The 20,853-nt window shown below is 44.9% G+C and overlaps 1 protein-coding gene across 1 annotated transcript in view; it reads right to left on the bottom strand.

The window, feature by feature from the left end:
* The window catches only part of METTL2B (methyltransferase 2B, tRNA N3-cytidine), a 28,039-nt gene extending 9,607 nt beyond the window's left edge, over positions 1–18,432 (bottom strand). The window contains exons 1-6 of the mRNA XM_055392221.2: positions 18,365–18,432; positions 18,025–18,245; positions 15,679–16,034; positions 14,496–14,545; positions 7,053–7,113; positions 1,598–1,737 (exon numbers count right to left, since the gene is read on the bottom strand). Of these exons, the coding sequence (XP_055248196.2) occupies positions 1,598–1,737; positions 7,053–7,113; positions 14,496–14,545; positions 15,679–16,034; positions 18,025–18,245; positions 18,365–18,432 (896 nt within the window). The remainder of the gene's footprint in view (positions 1–1,597; positions 1,738–7,052; positions 7,114–14,495; positions 14,546–15,678; positions 16,035–18,024; positions 18,246–18,364) is intronic.
* Positions 18,433–20,853: the final 2,421 nt, after the last annotated feature.

The following is a 20,853-nucleotide window of genomic DNA, read 5'->3' as shown; positions in this document are numbered from 1 at the left end:
CTTTGGGATGCCGAGATGGGTGGATAACTTGAGGTCAGGAGCTCAAGATCAGCCTGGCCAACATGGTGAAACCCCATCTCTACTAAAAATACAAAAAATATTAGCCAGGTGTGGTGGTGCTTGTCTGAATCCCAGCTGCTCAGGAGGCTAAGGCAGGAGAATCGCTTTAACCTGGGAGGCAGAGCTTGCAGTGAGCCAAGATCTCACCACTGCACTCCAGCCTGGGCAACAGAGTGAGACTCCATCTCAGAAAAAAAAAAAAAAAAAAAAGAGAGAAGGTAGTTTCATAGGACCACTGGTTACCTATGCATATGAAGTTTTAATGGTGTATTTTAGGATATAGCATTTGACTTTCCTTTAATCAGAATCTGATTTTATAGAATTCTGTATCACACTTTTCTAAAACACTGTAAGCATCAGAGAACACCTTAGTTAAGGTTCAATGTAAATTTCGTGTTGCTAATAAGGTTGTTTTATTTAAAGCATTTAAAAGGCCAATAGGCTGGGCGTGGTGGCTCACGCCTGTAATCCCAGCACTTTGGGAGGCCGTGGCAGGCGGATCATGAGGTCAGGAGTTCGAGACCAGCCTGGCCAACATGGTGAAACACCATCTCTACTAAAAAAAAAAAATACAAAAATTAGCCAGGCATGGTGGCATACACCTGTAATCCCAGCTGCTCGGGAGGCTGAGGCAGGAGAATTGGTTGAACCCGGGAGGTGGAGGTTGCAGTGAGCCAAGATCTCATCACTGCACCCCAGCCGGGGCAACAGAGCAAGACTCCGTCTTCAAAAAACAGGCCAGCGTGGTGGCTCATACCTGTAATCCCGGCATTTTGCGAGGCTGAGGCAAGCAGATCACAAGGTGAGGAGTTTAAGACCAGCCTGGCCAACATGGTGAAACCCCGTATCTACTAAAAATACAAAAATTAGCTGGGCATGATGGCGGGTGCCTGTAATCCCAGCTACTCGGGAGGTTGAGGCAGGAGAATTGTGTGAACCGGGGAGGCGGAGGTTGCAGTAAGCCTAGATCATGCCATTGCATTCCAGCCCGGGCAACAGGGCAAGACTCTGTCTCAAAAAAAATAAAATAAAATAAAAGGCCAATAATGAGACATTACCTGAAAGCTGTGACACCCACAGTTCACAGTTCTAAAATGGCATGTGATGAGATTATCAATAGGAATTTCCCCACATACTCATTAGAGACTGATTTCCCATTCTTTCCCAATGTTGAGCCACAACAAGGAAATGAAGAACCAACTACTGCAGAAGTTTCGAGGCCAGAACAGAAGTTCTGTTCTGGGAGGATCGCTTGAGCCCAGGAATTCAAGACCAGTCTGGGCAACATGGCAAAACCCCATCTCTGCTAAAACACAACAATTAGCCAGGACTGGTGGCACGTGCCTGTGGTCCCACCTACTTGGGAAGCTGAGGAGGGAGGATCATTTAAGCCCAAGAGATTAAGGCTGCAGTGAGCCATGATCGTGCCACTGCACTCCAGCCTGGGCTGATGGAGCAAGACCCTATTTTAAAAAAAAAAGGTCCCTCACCAAAGCTTTCTTTTTGTGACACTACCAGCTAAGGGACCCAAACTTACTTGTCTGGAACAATTGCTGAAAGAACAAATATGAGAATGATAATATCAAGACTGCCCTTGGGCACTGGGTAACTCTTCTCTTCATCACACAGGTCGTGAGCAAAGGCAAAACACCGAGAAGGATCATATTCTGAATTTGTCTGCAGACAGGTGGAAGAGACAAGTAAGTTAGAAAATATTAACATAGCCTAAAGAAAAGATTATCTTGTTTTAAATTTTAAATGTAACTGTTGCTACTTCATGAAGAGGGATATATTTCTTTTTTCTTTTTTTTCTTGAGGCAAAATCTCCCCATGTTGCCCAGGCTGGCCTCAAACTCTTGGGTTCACGTGATAGGATCACTTGCCTCACCCTCCAGAGTAGGGGATATATTTCTAATCATTATATAGATTGGTGAAAAAGTAATTGCGGTTTTTGCTATTGAAAGTAATGGCAAGGATGTGGTGGCTCATGCCTGTAATCCCAGCACTTTGGGAGGCCAAGGCGGGAGGATCACCTGAGATCAGGAGTTCGAGAGCAGCCTGACCAACATGGAGAAATCCCATCTCTATTAAAAATACAAAATTAGCTGGGTGTGGTGGCGCATGCCTATAATCCCAGCTACTCGGGAGGCTGAGGCAGGAGAATCGCTTGAACCCAGGAGGCAGAGGTTGCAGTGAGTCGAGATTGCACCATTGCACTCCAGCCTGGGCAATAAGAGTGAAACTCCGTCTAAAAAAAAAAAGAAAAAAAAAAAAGTAATGGCAAAAACGACAATTACTTTTGCATCAATCTAATAGCATGTTATTTCAGGGAGGACTCAAAGAGTAAAGATCAGGAATAATTGAAGGAAGACAGTGAGGAATCTAATAGTTGCGTTTAAAATAGAACATTCCTGACTCCCCTACTTTTATTCTTTATTCTTGTGTACTTTCTGTACTTCTCATGCATGAAGTCAGATCTAAGAATTGGAAAACGATCATGAAAATGAGTGACCAACAGGGAAAAAAAAAAAACATTCGTAAGGAGAGAGACAGCACGTACTTTAAATAAGCACGCAGTGGCTCACGCCTGTAATCCCAGCACTTTGGGAGGCCGAGGCGGGCAGATCATGAAGTCAGGAGATGGAGACCATCCTAGCTAACATGGTGAAACCCCGTTCCACCAAAAATACAAAAAATTAGCCGGGTGTGGTGGCAGGTGCCTGTAGTCCCAGCTACTCGGGAGGCTGAGGCAGGAGAATGGCGTAAACCCGGGAGGCGGAGCTTGCAGTGAGCCGAGATCGCACCACTGCACTCCAGCCTGGGCGACAGAGGGAGACTCCGTCTCAAAAACAAAAACAAACAAACAAACCAAAAGCACGATCTGCTAGGCACGGTGGCTCACGCTTAGAATCCCAGCACCCTGGGAGGCTGAGGCAGGAGGATCACTTGAGCCCAGGAGTTTGAGACCAGCTAGGCAACATAATGAGACTTCATCTCTACAAAAAATTAAAAAATGCCGGGTGCATGCCTGTAATCCTAGCACTTTGGGAGGTCGAGGTGGGCGGATTACCTGAGGTCAGGAGTTCAAAACCAGCCTGGCCAACATGGTGAAACCCCGTCTCTACTAAAAATACAAAAAATTAGCTGGGTGCAGTGGCACCCGCCTGTAATCCCAGCTACTCTGGAGGCTGAGGCAGGAGAATCGCTTGAACCTGGGAGGTAGAGGTTGCAGCAAGCCGAGATCACGCACTGCACTCCAGCCTGGGCGACAGAGCTAGACTCTGTCTCAAAAAAAAAAAAAAAAAAAAAAAAAAATTAGCCAGGTGTGGTGGCATGTGCCCGTAGTCCCAGTTACACAGGAGGTGGGAGAATCACTTGAGCCCAGGAGATCAAGGCTGCAGTGAGCTTGATTGTACCACTGCACTCCAGCCTGAATGACTGAGACCCTGTCTCAAAACAAACAACAAAGTACACGATTTAAAACAACTCCCAACTAGAAAATATTACACAAACCATAGAATTCTTCAGGAAAATCTATTTCTGTAGATGTAGAAAATTTACTTCGTTATCAAAAACTGAAGTAAAGATAGGCTTCAATATTCATTTGGTCTTTAACTGCATGAATAATTCTAAAAGCATGGCACTACCAATTCCTAATCTGCCCTAACAGCATTATACATAATTGTGACAGACCCTTTTTTTTTGAGACAGAGTCTTGTTCTGTTGCCCAGGCTGGAGTGGTGCGATCTCGGCTCACTGCAACCTCTGCTTTCCCGGGTTCAAGCAATTCTCCTGCCTCAGCCTCCCCAGTAGCTGGGATTACAGGTGCATGCCACCACGTCCTGCTAGTTTTTGTATTTTTTTTTTCTTTGAGATGGAGTTTCGCTCTTGTAGCCCAGGCTGGAGTGCAATGGCGTGATCTTGGCTCACTACAACCTCTGCCTCCCAGGTTCAAGCGATTCTCCTGCCTCAGCCTCCCGAGTAGCTGGGACTACAGGCACCTACCACCATACCTGGCTAATTTTTGTATTTAGTAGAGATGGAGTTTCACCATATTGGCCAGGCTGGTCTGGAACTCTTGACCTCAGATGATCTGCCCGTCTTAGCCTCCCAAAGTGCTGGGATTACAGGCATGAACCACTGCACCCGGCCTAGTTTTTGTGTTTTTTAAAGTAGTGACAGGGTTTCACCATGTTGGCCAGGCTGGTCTTGAACTCCTGACCTCAAGTGATCTGCCCACCTCAGCCTCCCAAAGTGCTGGCCACCACGCCTGGCCAATTGTAACAGACACTTTTTTTTTTTTTTTTTTTTGAGATGGAGTCTTGCTCTGTCACCCAGGCTGGAGTGCAGTGGCGCGATCTCGGCTCACTGCAACCTCCGCCTCCTGGGTTCAAGCGATTCTTCTGCTTCAGCCTCCCAAGTAGCTGGGACTACAGGTGCGTGCCACCATACCCAGCTAAATTTCATATTTTTAGTAGAGACGGGGTTTCACCATATTGGTCAGGCTGGTATCGAACTCCTGACCTCATGATCCGCTGGCCTTGGCCTCCCAAAGTGCTGGGATGACAGGTGTGAGCCACTGCGCCCAGCCATAACAGATACATTTTAAGGCATCTACCCTCAATGTCCATCTTCTCCAAATATGTGAGTTTGTTTCTCATTGGCCAAAGCTGATTCAAACAGGGCTGCTGTATTTATTAGCTAGGTTGTGTTAACTAGACTTTCCAGGGACTTCAGAACTGGGACACAATCATTTTAGTGAGGCACCATGAACCCCTGAACAGGGTGAGCTTGTAAGGGACTGGGAGGAGCAAGCACGTTGAGGCCATGTGCAAAACTAGGAAATACTGACTAGAGAAAACTGGTATGCAAAGAGGGAAAAAACAAATGGGCCCTGGACAATGAGAGGTAAGATACCAGGAACTTGGGGCTGTATTTTGTGCCCTTAGGTTCTATGACATTCTACTTTATTGCTTTGAGTTTGTCTAGATGTTTCTGTTACTTGTAACTCAAAGAACCCCAATGGAATCATCTCATCAGGTTCGCCTGAGCCCAAAATTCAAGGCTACAGTGGGCTATGATTGTGTCACTCTACTTCAGCCTGGACAACACAGTGAGACCCTGTCTCAAAAAAAAAAAAAAAAGTGAAGCCTGAAGATGTGACTGAATTGCTGCAATCTTGTTGCTGCTTCTTTTTTAGTCTTATTCTTTCTTTCTTTCTTTTTTTAAACCAGCATCCTTATCTATAAGGAGTTGCTTCTTACGGTTGGGCAAAGAAAGTGGTTTATTGAGATCAAATCTACTCCAGTAAAGATGCTATGAACATTGTTTTGAAATGGCAAGAAAGGTTTTTTGTTTTGAAATGGCATCAAACTTAGTTGATAAAGCAGCAGCAGGGTTTGAGAGAATGGACTTCAATTTGAAAGAAGCTCTACTGTGGGCAAAATCCTATCAGCATCGCATGCTACAGAGAAATCTTTCATGAAAGGAAGAGCCAATTGATATGGTAAACTTCATTGTTACCTTATTTTAAGAAATTGCCAGTCACCCCAGCCCTTAGCAACCACCACCCCAGCCCTTGGCAATCACACCCTGATCAATCAGCAGCCATCAATATCAAGGCAAGACCCTCCACTAGCAAAGATTACAACTTGCTGAAGGTTTAGATGATTATTAATATGTTTTAGCAATAAACTATTTTTTTCTCTCTTTTTTTTTTTTTGAGATGGAGTCTCACTCTGTCACCCAGACTGGAGTGCAGTGGCACGATCTTGGCTCACTGCAACCTTTGCCTCCCCAGTTCAAGCGATTCTCCTGCTTCAGCCTTTTGAGTAGGTAGGACTACAGGTGCCCACCACCATGCCTGGATAATTTCTTGAATTTTTCTTTAGTAGAGATGGGGTTTCACCATGTTGCCTAGGTCAGTCTTGAACTCCTGATCTCAAGTGATCTGTCTGCCTCAGCCTCCCAAAGTGTTGTGATGACAGGCGTTAAGCCATTGTGGCCAACCAATAACGTATTTTTATCTTTATTTTTATTTTTTTGAGATGGAGTTTCACTCTGTTGTCTAGCTGGAGTGCAGCGGCGCGATCTCAGCTCACTGCAACCTCTGCCTCCTGAGTTCAAGTGATTCTCCTGCCTTAGCCTCCTGAGTAGCTGAAATTACAGGTATGCGCCATTTTTGTATTTTTAGCCTGGCTAATTTTTTTGTATTTTTAGTAGAGACGGGGTTTCACTTGGTCAGGCTGGTCTTGAACTCCTGACCTCGTGATCCGCCCACCCCGGCCTCCCAAAGTGCTGGGATTACAGGCATGAGTCACCGCACTGGCATGCAATAGTATTTCATTAGTTTATGCAATTGTGTATTAAATTTAATAATTACAACACAAGTGTAAGCTATCATTCGAGACCAGCCTGGGCAACGTGGTGAAACTCTTCCTTTCACTTGAACACACAGAGGACACTGTAGAGTATGAAGTGGCCTAATTGCAATATTGTGTCTTAGAGAACAAGGAGACCCGAGGAGAGGGAGAGAAATGGAATGGCAGGTTGGTGGAGCAGTCACAACACATGCATTTATTAAGTTGACCGTCTTACACAGATGTGATTTGTGGAACCCCAAACCAAGTACAACAGTAACATCACACACTGTAACATACGTAATAGTAAAAAAGTCTGAAATATTCTGAGAATCACCAAAGCATGACACACAGACACTAAGTGAGCATATGGTGGTGGAGAAACGGCACTGGTAGGCTTGCTTGATGCAGGGCTGCCACAAACTTTCAATATATGAACAGATACGACATCTGTACAGTGTGATAAAGTGAACCGCAGTAAAACAAGGTATGCTCGTTATCAGTAAATCTTTTACTTTTAGACCGTAAGAACACAGACTGTATAAGAACACAGCCAGAGACCTTGATTTTTAGGAGAACCTTTTCCCTTTAATCAGTGGAAATTACCGATAGGTAATTTCCCATTGTACTCACCTGGACCAGTTCTATAGCTGTGGAAGAAAAATCACAGCAATAAACAAAGAGTCCTGGGTCACTGAAACGGGCAGAAAAGACAGAACAATGAGACTACAAATCGAGCTATGTCTACTCTCACTCTTGTGTAGCACAGTTAAAATATCAAATGGGAAAAACTATCATTCATTCAAATAAACTGTATCTATTAGTCACAACATATTTCATTTTGGTTAAAATCCTTTTTGAATTATATCCTTTTGGAGGCTCTGTGGACATAGCTAATATGAAGTTTATAAAACAACCAGAGAGTTTCAAATCAATGTCTTCTCTTTTTCCACCTACAGAAATCCTACTTTTCCCTCAAATGAAGCCTTGCTTGATAGCACCACAAGAATTCTTTTTTCTTCGCTGAGCCACCTTGGCACTTTCTCCACACCAGGAACACATCTGTACCTGCCTGTTGGCCCCCACCACATAGTGAGTGAGTGCTTTGACAGCGGCGATGACATCTTTCGCTTATTAGTTCACCAAACACTACTGAGAGCCCACTATGCATTGTGTATTATCTTAGATGCTGAGGAGATAAAGATGAACAACACAAAATCCCTGTGCTTATTTTTCTTGGTATCCTCACTATCTAGCACAAGTCTCAGCGCAAGGTAGCAACACAAAAAATGTTGATTTTAAAACCATCAAAATTGCTTCCAATTATGAAGCACATTATATATTTATTCTGAAGACATCAAGATACAAAACAATTTGTAATGCCAGAATTCTTTTTGTTAGTACAGGTCTAAATAAAAATGGGAGAGGAGGAAGGCTGTATGCTTGCATTTTAGAAACAACAGCCCAGAGCTCTTCTGCACTGTTGGGCTCATTATTTGAGTGAGACACTGGGATTTTTGGGAGTATGCAATACCTCCAGCCTCTCAAAGGCATGGGCTCTGCTTCCTGCTGAACTGTTGACCTTTGGAGCAGACAACTTCTGGGAGGTATAATCAAGACTAAAAACCTGGGGAACTGCAGCATTTGCTATGGTAATCACTAGCTACCTGTGGCTACTTAAATTAAAAATTCAGTTTCTCAGTCCCATTAGATACATTTCACACGTGGCTAGTGACCACCATAAGGGAGAGTGAAGATGCAGAACATTTCCATCACTGCACAAAGTTCTATTCCACAGCACTGCTCTGAAAGCAGGGTCCATGCCTGTCCTGTTCTCGAATCAGCCAGGCAGCTGCATCTGCTGAGTACCCATTAAGGTCACGGGCTAAGTTCTATCAGACTCAGCTTCTGCTTTCTAAAAGACTCATTGCAGTCTTTGCCTCCTGGGTTCAAGTGATCCTCCTACCTCAGCCCCCCAAGTAGCTTGGATTACAGGTGCGCACCACCATACCCAGCTAATTTTTGTATTTTTAGTAGAGACGGGGTTTCACCATGTTGGCCAGGCTAGTCTCAAACTCCTGACCTCAGGTGATCCACCTGCCTCGGCCTCCCAAGGTGCTGGAATTTCAGGGGTGAGCCACCGTGCCTGGCAAGCGTTGTTTTCTTCTTTATGTTTTTCTTTTTTTTTTTTTTGAGACACGAGGTCTCGGCTGTGTCACCCAGGCTGGAGTACAGTGGGGCAATCTCAGCTCACTGCAGCCTCTGCCTCCCAGGTTCAAGTGATTCTCCCGCCTCAGCCTCCTGAGTAGCTGGGACTACAGGTGCCCACCACCATGCCCTGTTAATTTTTGTATTTTTAGGAGAGACAGGGTTTCACCATGTTGACTAGGTTGGTCTTGAACTCCTGACCTTAAGTAATCTGCCCACCTTGGCTTCCCAAAGTGTTCAGATTACAGGCATGAGCCACCGTGCCTGGCCTCTTTGTGCTTTTCTTTTTTTTTTGAGACGGAGTTTTGCTTTTGTCACCCAGGCTGGAGTGCAATAGCGTGGTCTTGGCTCACTGCAACCTCCACTCCTGGGTCCAAGCCATTTTCCTGCCTTAGCTTCCTGAGTAGCTGGGATTACAGGCGCCCACCACCACACCTGGTTAATTTTTGTATTTTTAGTAAAGATGGGGTTTCGCCATGTTGGCCAGGCTGGGCTCGAACTCCTGACCTCAGGTGATCTGCCCACCTAGGCCTCTCAAACTGCTGGGATTACAAGAGTGAGCCACCACACCTGGCCTGTGCTTCTCTTTAAGTTTTCTACAGGTCATATAGTTGTCCCTTGGTATCCAGCTCAAGTCTCTTACACAATGGTGTCGGGTGTAGCATTTGCATACAACCCACACACATCCTCCTGCATACATTAAATCATCTATAACGCCTAATATAAATGCTATGTAAACAGTTATAGTTTTAAAAATTGTTGTTTTATTGATTTTTGAGACAGGGTCTTGCTCTGTCACCTGGAGTACAGTGGTGTGATCATGGCTCACTGCAGCCCCAACCAATCCTCTGGCCTCAGCCTCCAAAGTAGCTGAGACTACACGTGCATGCCAGCATGCTTGGCAATTTCTTTTTTTTTTTTTTTTTTGAGACGGAGTCTCACTCTGTCGCCCAGGCTGGAGTGCAGTGGTGCGATCTCCGCTCACTGCAAGCTCCGCCTCCCGGGTTCACACCATTCTCCTGCCTCAGCCTCCCAAGTAGCTGGGACTACAGGTGCCTGCCACCACGACCGGCTAATTTTTTTTTGTATTTTGAGTGGAGACGGGGTTTCACTGTGTTAGCCAGGATGTTCTCCATCTCCTGACCTTGTGATCTGCCCGTCTCGGTCTCCCAAAGTGCTGGGATTACAGGCATGAGCCGCAGCACCCGGCGGCTAATTTTTTTGTAGAGACGGGGTCTCACTATGTTGCTCAGGCTCGTCTTGAACTCCTGGGCTCAGGTGATCCTATCTCCTTGGCCTTCCAAAGTGCTGGGATTATAGGCATGGGCCACTGCGCCTGGCCTATACTATTTATTCTCAATCCATGGTTGCTTGAATCCTCGGATGCAGAAGAGGTGAATATGAAGGGCTAAGAGTATTATTTTTAAAATCAGAGTCCTTAATTGGGCTCTGAGGATAGAACTGTATTTCAAAATAATTGGTTTTCTCTATTTTACTTCATATACTTCAAATTAGCCCAAGATAAATCTATATAGAGATTTGTGCATTTGTAGAGTAGTGGTTGCTTAGGGCTAGAGATTGGGGGAAATTGGGAAATGGGGAGTGACTGCTAATGGGTATAGGGCTTCTTTTTGGGGTGATGAAAATGTCCTGAAGTTGACTGCAGTGATGGCTGCACAACTCTGTGAATTAACTTAAAACCACTGCATTACGGCCGGGTGCGGTGGCTCACGCCTGTAATCCCAGCACTTTGGCAGGCCGAGGCAGGCAGATCACGAGGTCAGGAGTTCGAGACCAGCCTGGCCAACACAGTGAATCCTAAAAATACAAAAATTAGCTGGGTGTGGTGGCGGGCGCTTGTAATCCCAGCTACTCGGGAGGCTGAGGCAGGAGAATCGCTTGAAACTGGGAGGCAGAGGTTGCAGTGAGCCAAGATCGTGCCACTGCACTCCAGCCCGGGCGACAGGGCAAGATGCCATCTCAAAACCAAACCAAAACAAAACAAAAAACCAACCAAACAAAAAAACCACTGTATTACACACTTTATATCTCAATAAAGCTGTTATATATAAAAAGAAAACAAATGAAAAATACATTAGCCTGAGAAATGATCCTAAGGCTTTATCAGATACATTAAAAAAATATTAAGAACCCTGGCCTGGGCAACATGACAAAACCCCATTTCTACAAAAAAGACAAAAATTAGCAGGGGTGGTGGCACACACCTGTTGTCCCAGCTACTTGGGAGGCTGAGGTGGGAGGATCACCTGAACCCTGGAAGGTCGAAGCTACAGTGAGCTGTGATGGCACCACTGCATTCCAGCTTGGGTGACAGAAATCCTGTCTCAAAAAAAAAAAAAAAAAAAAAAAGGATCCAGGCAATAGGGTAACTCAAGAAGACTGCAGAGTGGGCTGGGCATGGTGGCTCATGCCTGTAATTCCAGCACGTTGGGAGACCGAGGTGGGTGGATCACCTGAGGTCAGGAGTTCAAGACCCGCCTGGCCAACATGGTGAAAGCTCATCTCTACTAAAAAGTACAAAAATTAGCCGGGTACAGTGGCTCACACCTGTAATCCCAGCACTTCGGGAGGCTGAGGTGGGTGGATCACCTGAAGTCGGGAGTTCGAGACCAGCCTGACCAACATGGAGAAACCCCGTCTCTACTAAAAATATAAAATTAGCTGGGTATGGTGGCGCATGCCTGTAATCCCAGCTACTTGGGAGGCTGAGGCAGGAGAATCACTTGATCCCAGGAGGCGGAGGTTACAGTGAGCCAAGATCGCACCACTGCACTCCAGCCTGGGCAACAAGAGCAAAACTCCATCTCAACCAACCAATCAATCAATAATACAAAAATTAGCTGGGCGTGGTGGTGGGCACCTGTAATCCCAACTACTCGGGAGGCTGAGGCAGGATAATTGCTTGAACCCGGGAGGCGGAGGTTGTGGCTAGCTGAGATCGAATCACTGCACTCCAGCCTGGGTGACAGAGTGAGACTGTCTCGAAAAAGACTGCAGAGTGAGGCAGCTGGACGATAACAACTAGGGAAGTTTTCTAGATGCTTCTGATCTGAATGTGAGGAAGGAAGGAAATAGAGTAGTAGAAACAAAGGACATTTTGGAAAGGTACGGAGTCAGGGAAAGACATGCAAGGTGTGACCAGTGCACTGAGGGATAAGAGGACATACTTTATAGGGCACACTCTTGTAGAGGACTTTGAAAACTATGCCCAACAATTTAAACCTGATTCACAGGCAGTAGAAAACATGCCAATTCTAAGCCAGTGAATTACATGAACAAGTGGGTTCTAGTAAGATATTGAACACAGCGATCTTATTTAAATGGCATAAAGAGGCTGTGGCAAAGATGCCATCTACATTCAGTTTTACATTCATTGATGATATTGATGATTAATGGCCATAACTTGAAGCTAAGTCAATCTCCCATTTGAGGTGGGTTCCTCAGAATGTAACTTCAAGAGCAGAACAATCTCTTTTCTTCAGTGTTAGTACTAGGACTTGCCATTTTCTTAGAAATTTCTGAGAACAAATTGTAGAAATATTCAAATATATATTAGTAATGAGGCTAATGTTTTACTTAATCCTGTTAATGAATACTGTGGGCTAAATTGGCAAAGTATATATTATATGAAACCTTTGAGAAACAGTGGATTCCAGTATGAATACAGAACTGGAATGTCATTTCCACAAGGGGTTTAAAAACAGCTATAGGGCCGGGAGCCATGGCTCACACCTGTAATCCCAGCACTTTGGGAGGCTGAGGTGGGTGGATCACTTGAGGTCAGGAGTTCCAGACCAGCCTAGCCGACATGGCAAAACCCCATCTCTACTAAAAATACAAAAATTAGCTGGGCATTGTGGCGCATGCCTGTAATCCCGGGTATTTGGGAGGCTGAGGCAGGAGAATCGCTTGAACCCAGGAGGCAGAGGTTGCAGTGAGCCAAGATTACGCCACTGCACTCCAGCCTGGGCAACAGAGCAAGACTCCGTCTCAAACAAAACAAAACAGGTATGGTATAATAAATATATTTGGTGTTGGTCTTTGTGGTTCCAGGCAGAGAGTTCCAAAAACCTTAAGAATTTCCTCAGCAGGCTGGGCGTGGTGGCTCACACATATAATCCCAGCACTTTGGGAGGCCAAGGCAGGTAGATCACCTGAGGTCAGGAGTCTGAGACCAGCCTGGCCAATGTGGTGAAACCCCGTCTCTACTAAAAATATAAAAATTAGTTGTGTGTGGTGGCACGCACCCTTAATCCCAGCTACTAGGGAGGCTGAGGCAGGTGAATCACTTGAACCTGGAAGGAGGAGGTTGCAATGAGTCGAGATTGTGCCACTGCACTCCAACCTGGGAGATGAAGCAAGACTCTGTATCTTTTGTTATTCATGATGAACTCCCTCAGGACCACACTGAATTTATGTTAATGAGATGACCTGGGGTGGGGCCAACACTAGTAAGGGCAAACTGATTGGAACTTTCAGCTTCACCCACCAATGTCCTGAATAGAAATGCAGATTATGTTGTATGAAAACTATTTTCTTCTTCTCCTTTTAAAATTAATTTTCCCATGAGTCTGTGTCCTAGCTGTATAAAAACTCTTGAGGCTGGGAACGGTGACTTATGCATGTAATTCCAGCACTTTGGGAGGCCGAGGCAAGAGGATCACTTGAGCCCAGGAGTTTGTGACCAGTCTGGGCAACAAAGTGAGACCCTGTCTCTACAAAAAATAAACAAAAATTAGCTGGGCATGGTGGCATGTGTCTGTAGTCCCAGCTACTTGGGAGGCTGAGGTGAGACGATTGCTTGAGCCTAGGAGTTTGAGCCTGCAGTGTGCTATGGGCACACCACTGTGCTCTAGTCGGGATGACAGAACAAGAGCTTGTCTCAAAACTAAAAAAAACGCCTTGATGAGCTTCCAGGTTGGTGAACACATCCGTGTGCTAGGAGAACACTGCACTGAGCTCCTCAGGGTCAAAGCTCCTGAGCGTGAGATCCCCTGAACCCCACTCTAATTACTTCTTCAGCTGGCTGTTAATCTGTATCCTTCATAACAAACACATAAATGTAAGCAAAGTGTTTCCCTGAGTTCTGTGAGCCATTCTAGGAAATTATTGAACTGGAGACAGGGCTCCCCTGATTTACAGCCTGTAGGGCAGAAACACGGAGGGCCAGATTCACAACTGGCATCTGAAGTGGGGGGCAGTCTTCTGGGACCGAACCCTTAACTTGTGGGATCTGATACCAACTCCAAGTAGACAGTGTCAGAATTGAATTGTAGGACACCCAGCTGTTGTTGAATTGGTCAGTGTTGGCAAAAACCCCGCACATTTGGTGTCAGAAGCGTTCTGCTTAAGTACACAAAACCAGTGTGTTTTCATCAGAACAGGAGACACCTTCATGTATGATAGCTTTCTCAACTCTACCATGGGGGTAATGACAACTCAGCCACTGACTGTTCTTCAGAGATCATGAGAATGGAAAAGTTGAACACATTTGTTCCTTAGAAGAAGAAGGCACTAAACGTTAACACTAGCAAGTTTTAAGTCTAATTTTCCAAATGACAAAGATAATCAAATTAAAACAATCCATAAATGAACAATGTAGAAATCTGAATCTGACATAATCCATATTTTCCAATAACCATTATTGATAGTTTGATGCAGCAAGTTTTGAAAAAAACCTTTACTTTTTTTTCCTTGCTACATTGCCCTGGCTGGTCTCACACTCCTGGCCTCAAGCAATCCTGCTTTGGCCTCCCAAAGTGCTGGGATTACTGTCGTGAAGCAATGTGCCCAGCCAACCTTCACTTTTATCTTCTTTGCTATCATAAACTTTTACAACATACTTACTTGTTCGTTTGTAAAATTGGAAAGACTGTGTTTCCCACACCACAGCCAACCTGCAGACAGAAATGAACTATTAATCACAGAACTTTCCAGAGTTAATTCCCTAAAGCTAGAAAAGCTAGAAAAATAATAATCAACAAGAATCTGGCCTAACTGTATTAGGGAAGGTGTAGTGACCAGAGCTAAACAGTACCCATGACATTTGTTGATTTTGATGTTGACTTCAGGAACCCTTAAAAGACAAGAGCATGGGTTTTTATTAGCAGAAACGAGGTGGTCTAGAAAAAAGGGCAAGGATTGCTTTTATCTTTTGAGTTCTAGCAAATGGTCCTGTAGATGAAGTATTTTCTTACTAAGCTTATATTATTATTGTGAAAATATTTGTAATAGACTGTGCTGAAAAATGTATGAAAAGGGGACCTTGACAACCTTGTCCTAAACACAGTGCTGTGTGGTAATGAAGACAGCAACTATTTATTACGGGCTTAACTATGTGCCAGATACTGTTCTTAGCCTTTTTACATACATTATCTCCATCCTCATAAGTATAAGGTGCAGAGGCAGCAGTCTCACTGCTCAGAGAGGGTAAGGAAATTGTCTAAGATCACACCATAGGACTCAATCCCAAGGCTAACCAGTTCCAGAACCAGCTTCCAGTAACGTGCGCAGTCCTCATTTATGAATTTACATTATACCAGTCTAGACATTTTTCCAGGTCTAGACTCTGCAACACCATCCAAATGCAGAGGAAGAGAATTATCCCAGGCCTAAGAAACAGGCACCATCCTAACTACCCTCTCCATTCCTATAACTGTATTAGAAGAGAAGCAACAATTTCTTCTGATCTGGGACTTTTTTCCAGAGTTATAGCATGATCATGTTGAGCTCTTTCACCTGTATGATACAGTGTCATGTGACAGGTACAGCATGATGCTATTAATACAATTTTTGGAAGTGACATGCTATTCCCGTGTGATCTTTGTCTGTGATGACCACCAGATATCTGGCCTGCACTGAGGGCATTTTATCAGTTCAAAAATGGAGGTGATTCCAGGCTAATATAAGGGTCAAGTCTAGTCAGCATCATCCAATAGAAGTTACTTTTATTGTCAGCCTCTCTATGCTACCTCATGTGCACAAATATAATAGCTTCACATATCCCACTACCAAGACAATAAAAGGTTACCTCCAGTATTTGGTAGGTGGCTGAGGATCCAGGAAACTCATCAGCACAAATTTCCAGGTCCCTAATTTTCTGAGTTACATTCTCCTCCACAGGAGGTGTCTGTGTTTTATGTTCAAGGCTCTTCGAAGAACACTTGTGCTGTTCTTCCATTATTAAACCAGGTCCATCCTCATTGTTTCTACATTCACGTACTTCACTGTTGTTCTCCAAGAACCAATCCTTCAAATGATTTTGATTTTGGCTAGGTGCCAGCTCAGGGAATTCGGTAAAAAGCCAATGTCTATCCTTGAAAAACCCATTTTCGTGGATTTTGTAGAAGTCATTCCAGTATTTGTGGGCATTGATCTCATTATCAACTGTAAATATTTAAGAAAAAATTTTAAGAACCAGCTCTCAAATATTTTATTTATATCTAATGTCAATTATCCTGCTTTACCAAATGTCACTTTAATACTAAAAGTATCCTCAGGTAGAGCCACAGTCCCAGAACTGAAGGCATTTCTGAGGTCATTTAGTCCTGCCATCTGGCATTATACCCAAATGCCCCATCCATCATTATAGGAGAGTCTAAATTCTGTTTGAACAATCAACCAGAGAACTTACTATCTATCAAGTGTCCTCCTACATCTTTGGATGACTTTTTTTTCTTTTTGAGACAGAGTCTCGCTCTGTCACCCAGGCTGGAGTGCAGGGGCGCAATCTTGGCTCACCGCAAGCTCCACCTCCCGGGTTCATGCCATTCTCCTGCCTCATCCTACTGAGTAGCTGGGACTACAGGCGCCCACCACCACACCCGGCTAATTTTTTGTATTTTTTAGTACAGACGGGGTTTCACCGTGTTAGCCAGGATGGTCTCAATCTCCTGACCTCGTGATCCACCTGCCTCGGCCTCCCAGAGTGCTGGGATTACAGGCATGAGTCATCGCGCCCAGCCAGATGACTTTTAACTATTAAAAAATCCTAGAAGTAGCCAGGTGCAGTGGCTCATGCCTGTAATCCCAGCACTTTGGGAGGCTAAGATGGGCGGATCATGAGGTCAGGAGATTGAGACCATCCTGGCCAGCATGGTGAAACCCCATCTGTACCAAAATACAAAAAATTAGCCAGGCATGGTGGTGCACACCTGTAGTCCCAGCTACTCGGGAGGCTGAGGCAGGGGAATCGCTTGAACCAGGGAGGAGGAGATTGCAGTGAGCTGAGATCGCGCCACTGCACTCCAGCCTGGTAACAGAGCGAGACTCCGCCTCCAAAAAAAAAAAAAAAAAAAGTATGGACAGTTTAAATGAAGGCTGTTTTTAAGGTGATCATGACAGTCCCAGATTTCAGTTTACTGCTCTTGCCAATTCAGGGGGCCTTGACTAGTGTAGTAGAAAGAATAAAAACCTAACAAATTGAGCAGGACAGTGACAATGGAAGTTGGAATCCACTAAGAAGTGTGTTAACAACTCACAGCTCACCTGCTGAATCAACCAAGACCCCCTAAGAAACAGGATTTTAGTTCCACTACTGCTACTACTGACTGCTTACCTCTGGGAAAAGCACTTAATGTCCTGTGGTCCAAGTGTCTTTAACTATAAAAAGAGAATATTGAACCACATGATTTTCAAAATCCCTTTCAACTATTAACTTGCTTTGATCTAGTTGCTGTCAGACTATGCAGGGTGAATGTTTTGTAACTGGAACCTTTTTGTTGTACAGAACTCTTTCAGCAGGTACTAAATTTGTAGTCCTATCTTCAATTGTCTGGAACAATCAGTCCTAGTTTTACTATCTAGGGATATTTTGCAGTGAAATCATCAACCTCTCAAGCAGGGGCCTCCTTTTCTTTGGCCAGACTTATCTCCACTGTGCTGCATCCACCTTTCCTTGACTGAAGCCCTAAATTCTCATAACCATCACACAAGTAATAGACACACAGTCACCAGTCATTAGCCCCCCTCCCAACAATATTTAGAATCTAATCACTTAAATGAAGCTTCAATGGAAACATCTCCTCATGGAAAATGCAAATCATGTAAAAAGTACAGGTTCTAAGATGATCGCGTGACCACACAGTTGTCATTGGCTAGCCATATCAACGTGGATCTACTCAACATAATTAAAGACAAAATTACCCTCCTCCAAAGTAAAACTATATATTTAAAAAACCCTCTACGACTTAAGATTTTGTTACAATGCAGCCCTTTTCCCTCCTTGCTCATCCCCTCCCTGTCCTGCTCTACTCCTGAGAGCCGCATCAGGCCAGGAATAAAGGATCTGGGCGGCCGCGGTTCCCTGGCCTCTCCGGGAGGGCGCGTTCGGCAATACGCTGGCTGTTGACACCAACGAGAGCCCATGTAAGCGCACCTTGTTTCTCCTGGCACACCCGCTGGATACTGTTCTCCTGGACTTTTCTCTCCGCCGCCGCGGCTTGCTCTTCCGACCACTCCACATTGTCCCCGAGAAAATCAAACGGGCAGCGTCGGGGCCTCACGTCCTGGCTGCGAGCAGGGTGAGTCGCTGACCTAGGAGTTTCTCTCCCCTTGGAGAGTGCCTCGGGTAGGGCAGCTTGACTCGTGGCCGGCGGTCAGGGGCTTTTCGGAATGCTCCGAGGCGGCGGGACAGAGGGCCAGCGACAGGCCGCGCGAGGGGGCAGGGTGATTACCAGGCATTGTGGTGGAAGACGCGCGCCGGATCGCTCAGGAACCGGCTTCCGAACTGCTGCCTCTTATCGGCGAGGACTGCAGGTGCACCTTCAGGGTAGGAGCCGGCCATGACACCGGAGCCGGAAACACTTCACTTTCCGTAACGCGAGAACTTCCTGCGGGCCACGCCCTCTTTCAGAAGACGTGGAGTCTGGGCGGGAAAAAGGGTGGCGGGACGGGGCGGCCCTGGAGTCTGGTCCGGGTGGCGCTCGGGAGCTGTCGTTTGGGGCTGTCCCAGGGTTGGCGAAGGGCTCCCTAGGGAAGGGGACCAGGCAGGGTGAAATTCTCCCCGGAGGAGTCGTATCTCATTGATGAGGTGCTGATGGACGTGCAGGTTAGGCAGAAAAGTGGGAGACATTCCACTTGAGGCCCAGTTCATTGCTGGGATCCTCTTAACAGGTTCCCCAGCTTCCCTCAAGTTGTAAAACAGGAAAAATCTTGAATCATTATAAGAGTTGAGGCTACCTAGTTCCACTGCGGAGCCGATGTCCAGAACTGAAGAAGGTAGCAAGCAGCGGGAAGAAACAGGGCAATTTCCAGCTTCTATAGTCAGCTCTTCATAGTGTGAGTGTATATGTATACACAGTGTGTATATATATTTTGGTTGGGGTGGGGGAGATGGAGATATGAAGTTAGAGAACACGAGGCTTAGCAAATCAAATGGAATATCCAAGGACAATTTTTTTTTTAATTACAACCATCTAACCTTTTTGAATCATCCATATTATATTTATTATAATTATCCTTATTAGCACAATTAAGATTGTAATACACACATACATAGTTTGTCATAGTAATACATTTCAGCCTTACATTTCTATTTCTAGATCTAATACAAATAGACTCTCAAAAGAATCTAGAAGAAAGTATGTTATAGACATAAGGTTATTTGAGAAGACTTCCAAGAGAAGCATGATGAATACCACTTGGAAAAGAAGGAAAGGGCAGAGACCAAACAAGGACCAGCCCAATATCTCTTGGACTTTATTTAATGTCATAATGTCAAAATAAAGGGAAAGATGAAATTTTTTAAAAAAGGAAAGGGTTAGTGCAGTGCTAGACATAGCACATTGGTAATTAGTACTTTTTTTTTTTTTTTTTTTTTGAGACGGAGTCTTGCTCTGTTTCCCAGGCTGGAGTGCAGTAGCCGGATCTCAGCTCGTTATAACCTCCATGTCCTGGGCTCAGGTGATTCTCCTGCCTCAGCCTCCTGAGTAGCCGGGATTACAGGTGCGCGCTACCACACTCGGCTAATTTTTGTATTTTTAGTAGAGATGGGGTTTCACCATGTTGCCTGGGCTGGTCCTGAACTCCTGACCTCAAATGATCTGCCCGCCTCGGTCTCCCAAAGTGTTGGGATTGCAGGTGTGAGCCACCGTGCCCAGCCAGTAATTGTTTATTCCATTGTAAATTCTTTCTGTAGGTAAAACTACAGGGAGCAATGAATGATTCTATACTTTTTCCTCCAAAGAAATGGGAACAAGCTGTAAGCCTCTCTAATCAGGAAGAAAAATACACAAGTTAATCAAAAAGATAATAAAGAAGTTGTACTTCATTTGAAGACAATATGCTTTTGCCATTCTTGTGGTCTTTGGAAACATTTTGAACGCAAGCTCCGTACCCAGAAACAAGTACAAGGAATTTTTATCTTTTCTCAAGGCCAGCTGTTTGCAGATATGGTGGTTGATTTACATTTATTTCTGGCATCTTGTTTTCTCATCTGTGGGCTTTTATTCTCCCCTCACTAAAAGCTGTTAGTGTTCCCAATCAACAGTCCCACTGCATATTTTCTTGCAGACAGCTCATTGTCTTCACTTGAATTTACTATATTAGTTCCAGTGGAGACATTTTAAATGTCAAACAGCTTTGGCCTTTTTTCTGTGAAATGTGCTAAAGTATCCTAAACTTAATTTTATTTTTTATTATTTATTTATTTATTTATTTTTGAGACGGAGTCTCGCACTGTCTCCCAGGCTGGAGTGTAGTGGCGTGATCTCGGCTCACTGCAAGCTCCCTACTTCCCGGGTTCACGCCATTCTCCTGCCTCAGCCTCCCGAGTAGCTGGGACTACAGGCACCCGCCACCATGCCCGGCTAATTTTTTGTATTTTTAGTAGAGACAGGGTTTCACCGTGTTAGCCAGGATGGTCTCTATCTCCTGACCTCGTGATCTGCCCACCTTGGCCTCCCAAAGTGCTGGGATTACAGGCTTGAGCCACCGCGCCCGGCCTAAACTTAATTTTATACAATTATATTTGATTGGCCTGTAAAACCTGTTTTTCGAAGCACCTAAAATAATTTTGCATAAGTTTGACATGGCTGGGAGTTCTCTGGTGTCAGACTTTATACTGGATTGTAGCTTCAGAAACGCCACGTTTCAGAGGAACTAAGGGTCCCTCTGGTGGTAAGTAAGGAGAACTCTTCTAGCTCAGTGGGTGGCATGGGTTTAATGCTTGTAAAGGTTAAAAACTCTCAGTTCTGGATTATTGCCT

Source organism: Gorilla gorilla, chromosome 6, assembly GCF_029281585.2.
Source record: "Gorilla gorilla gorilla isolate KB3781 chromosome 6, NHGRI_mGorGor1-v2.1_pri, whole genome shotgun sequence".
NCBI classification, from domain to species: domain Eukaryota; kingdom Metazoa; phylum Chordata; class Mammalia; order Primates; family Hominidae; genus Gorilla; species Gorilla gorilla.
This window is presented reverse-complemented; position numbering and strand designations above follow the sequence as displayed.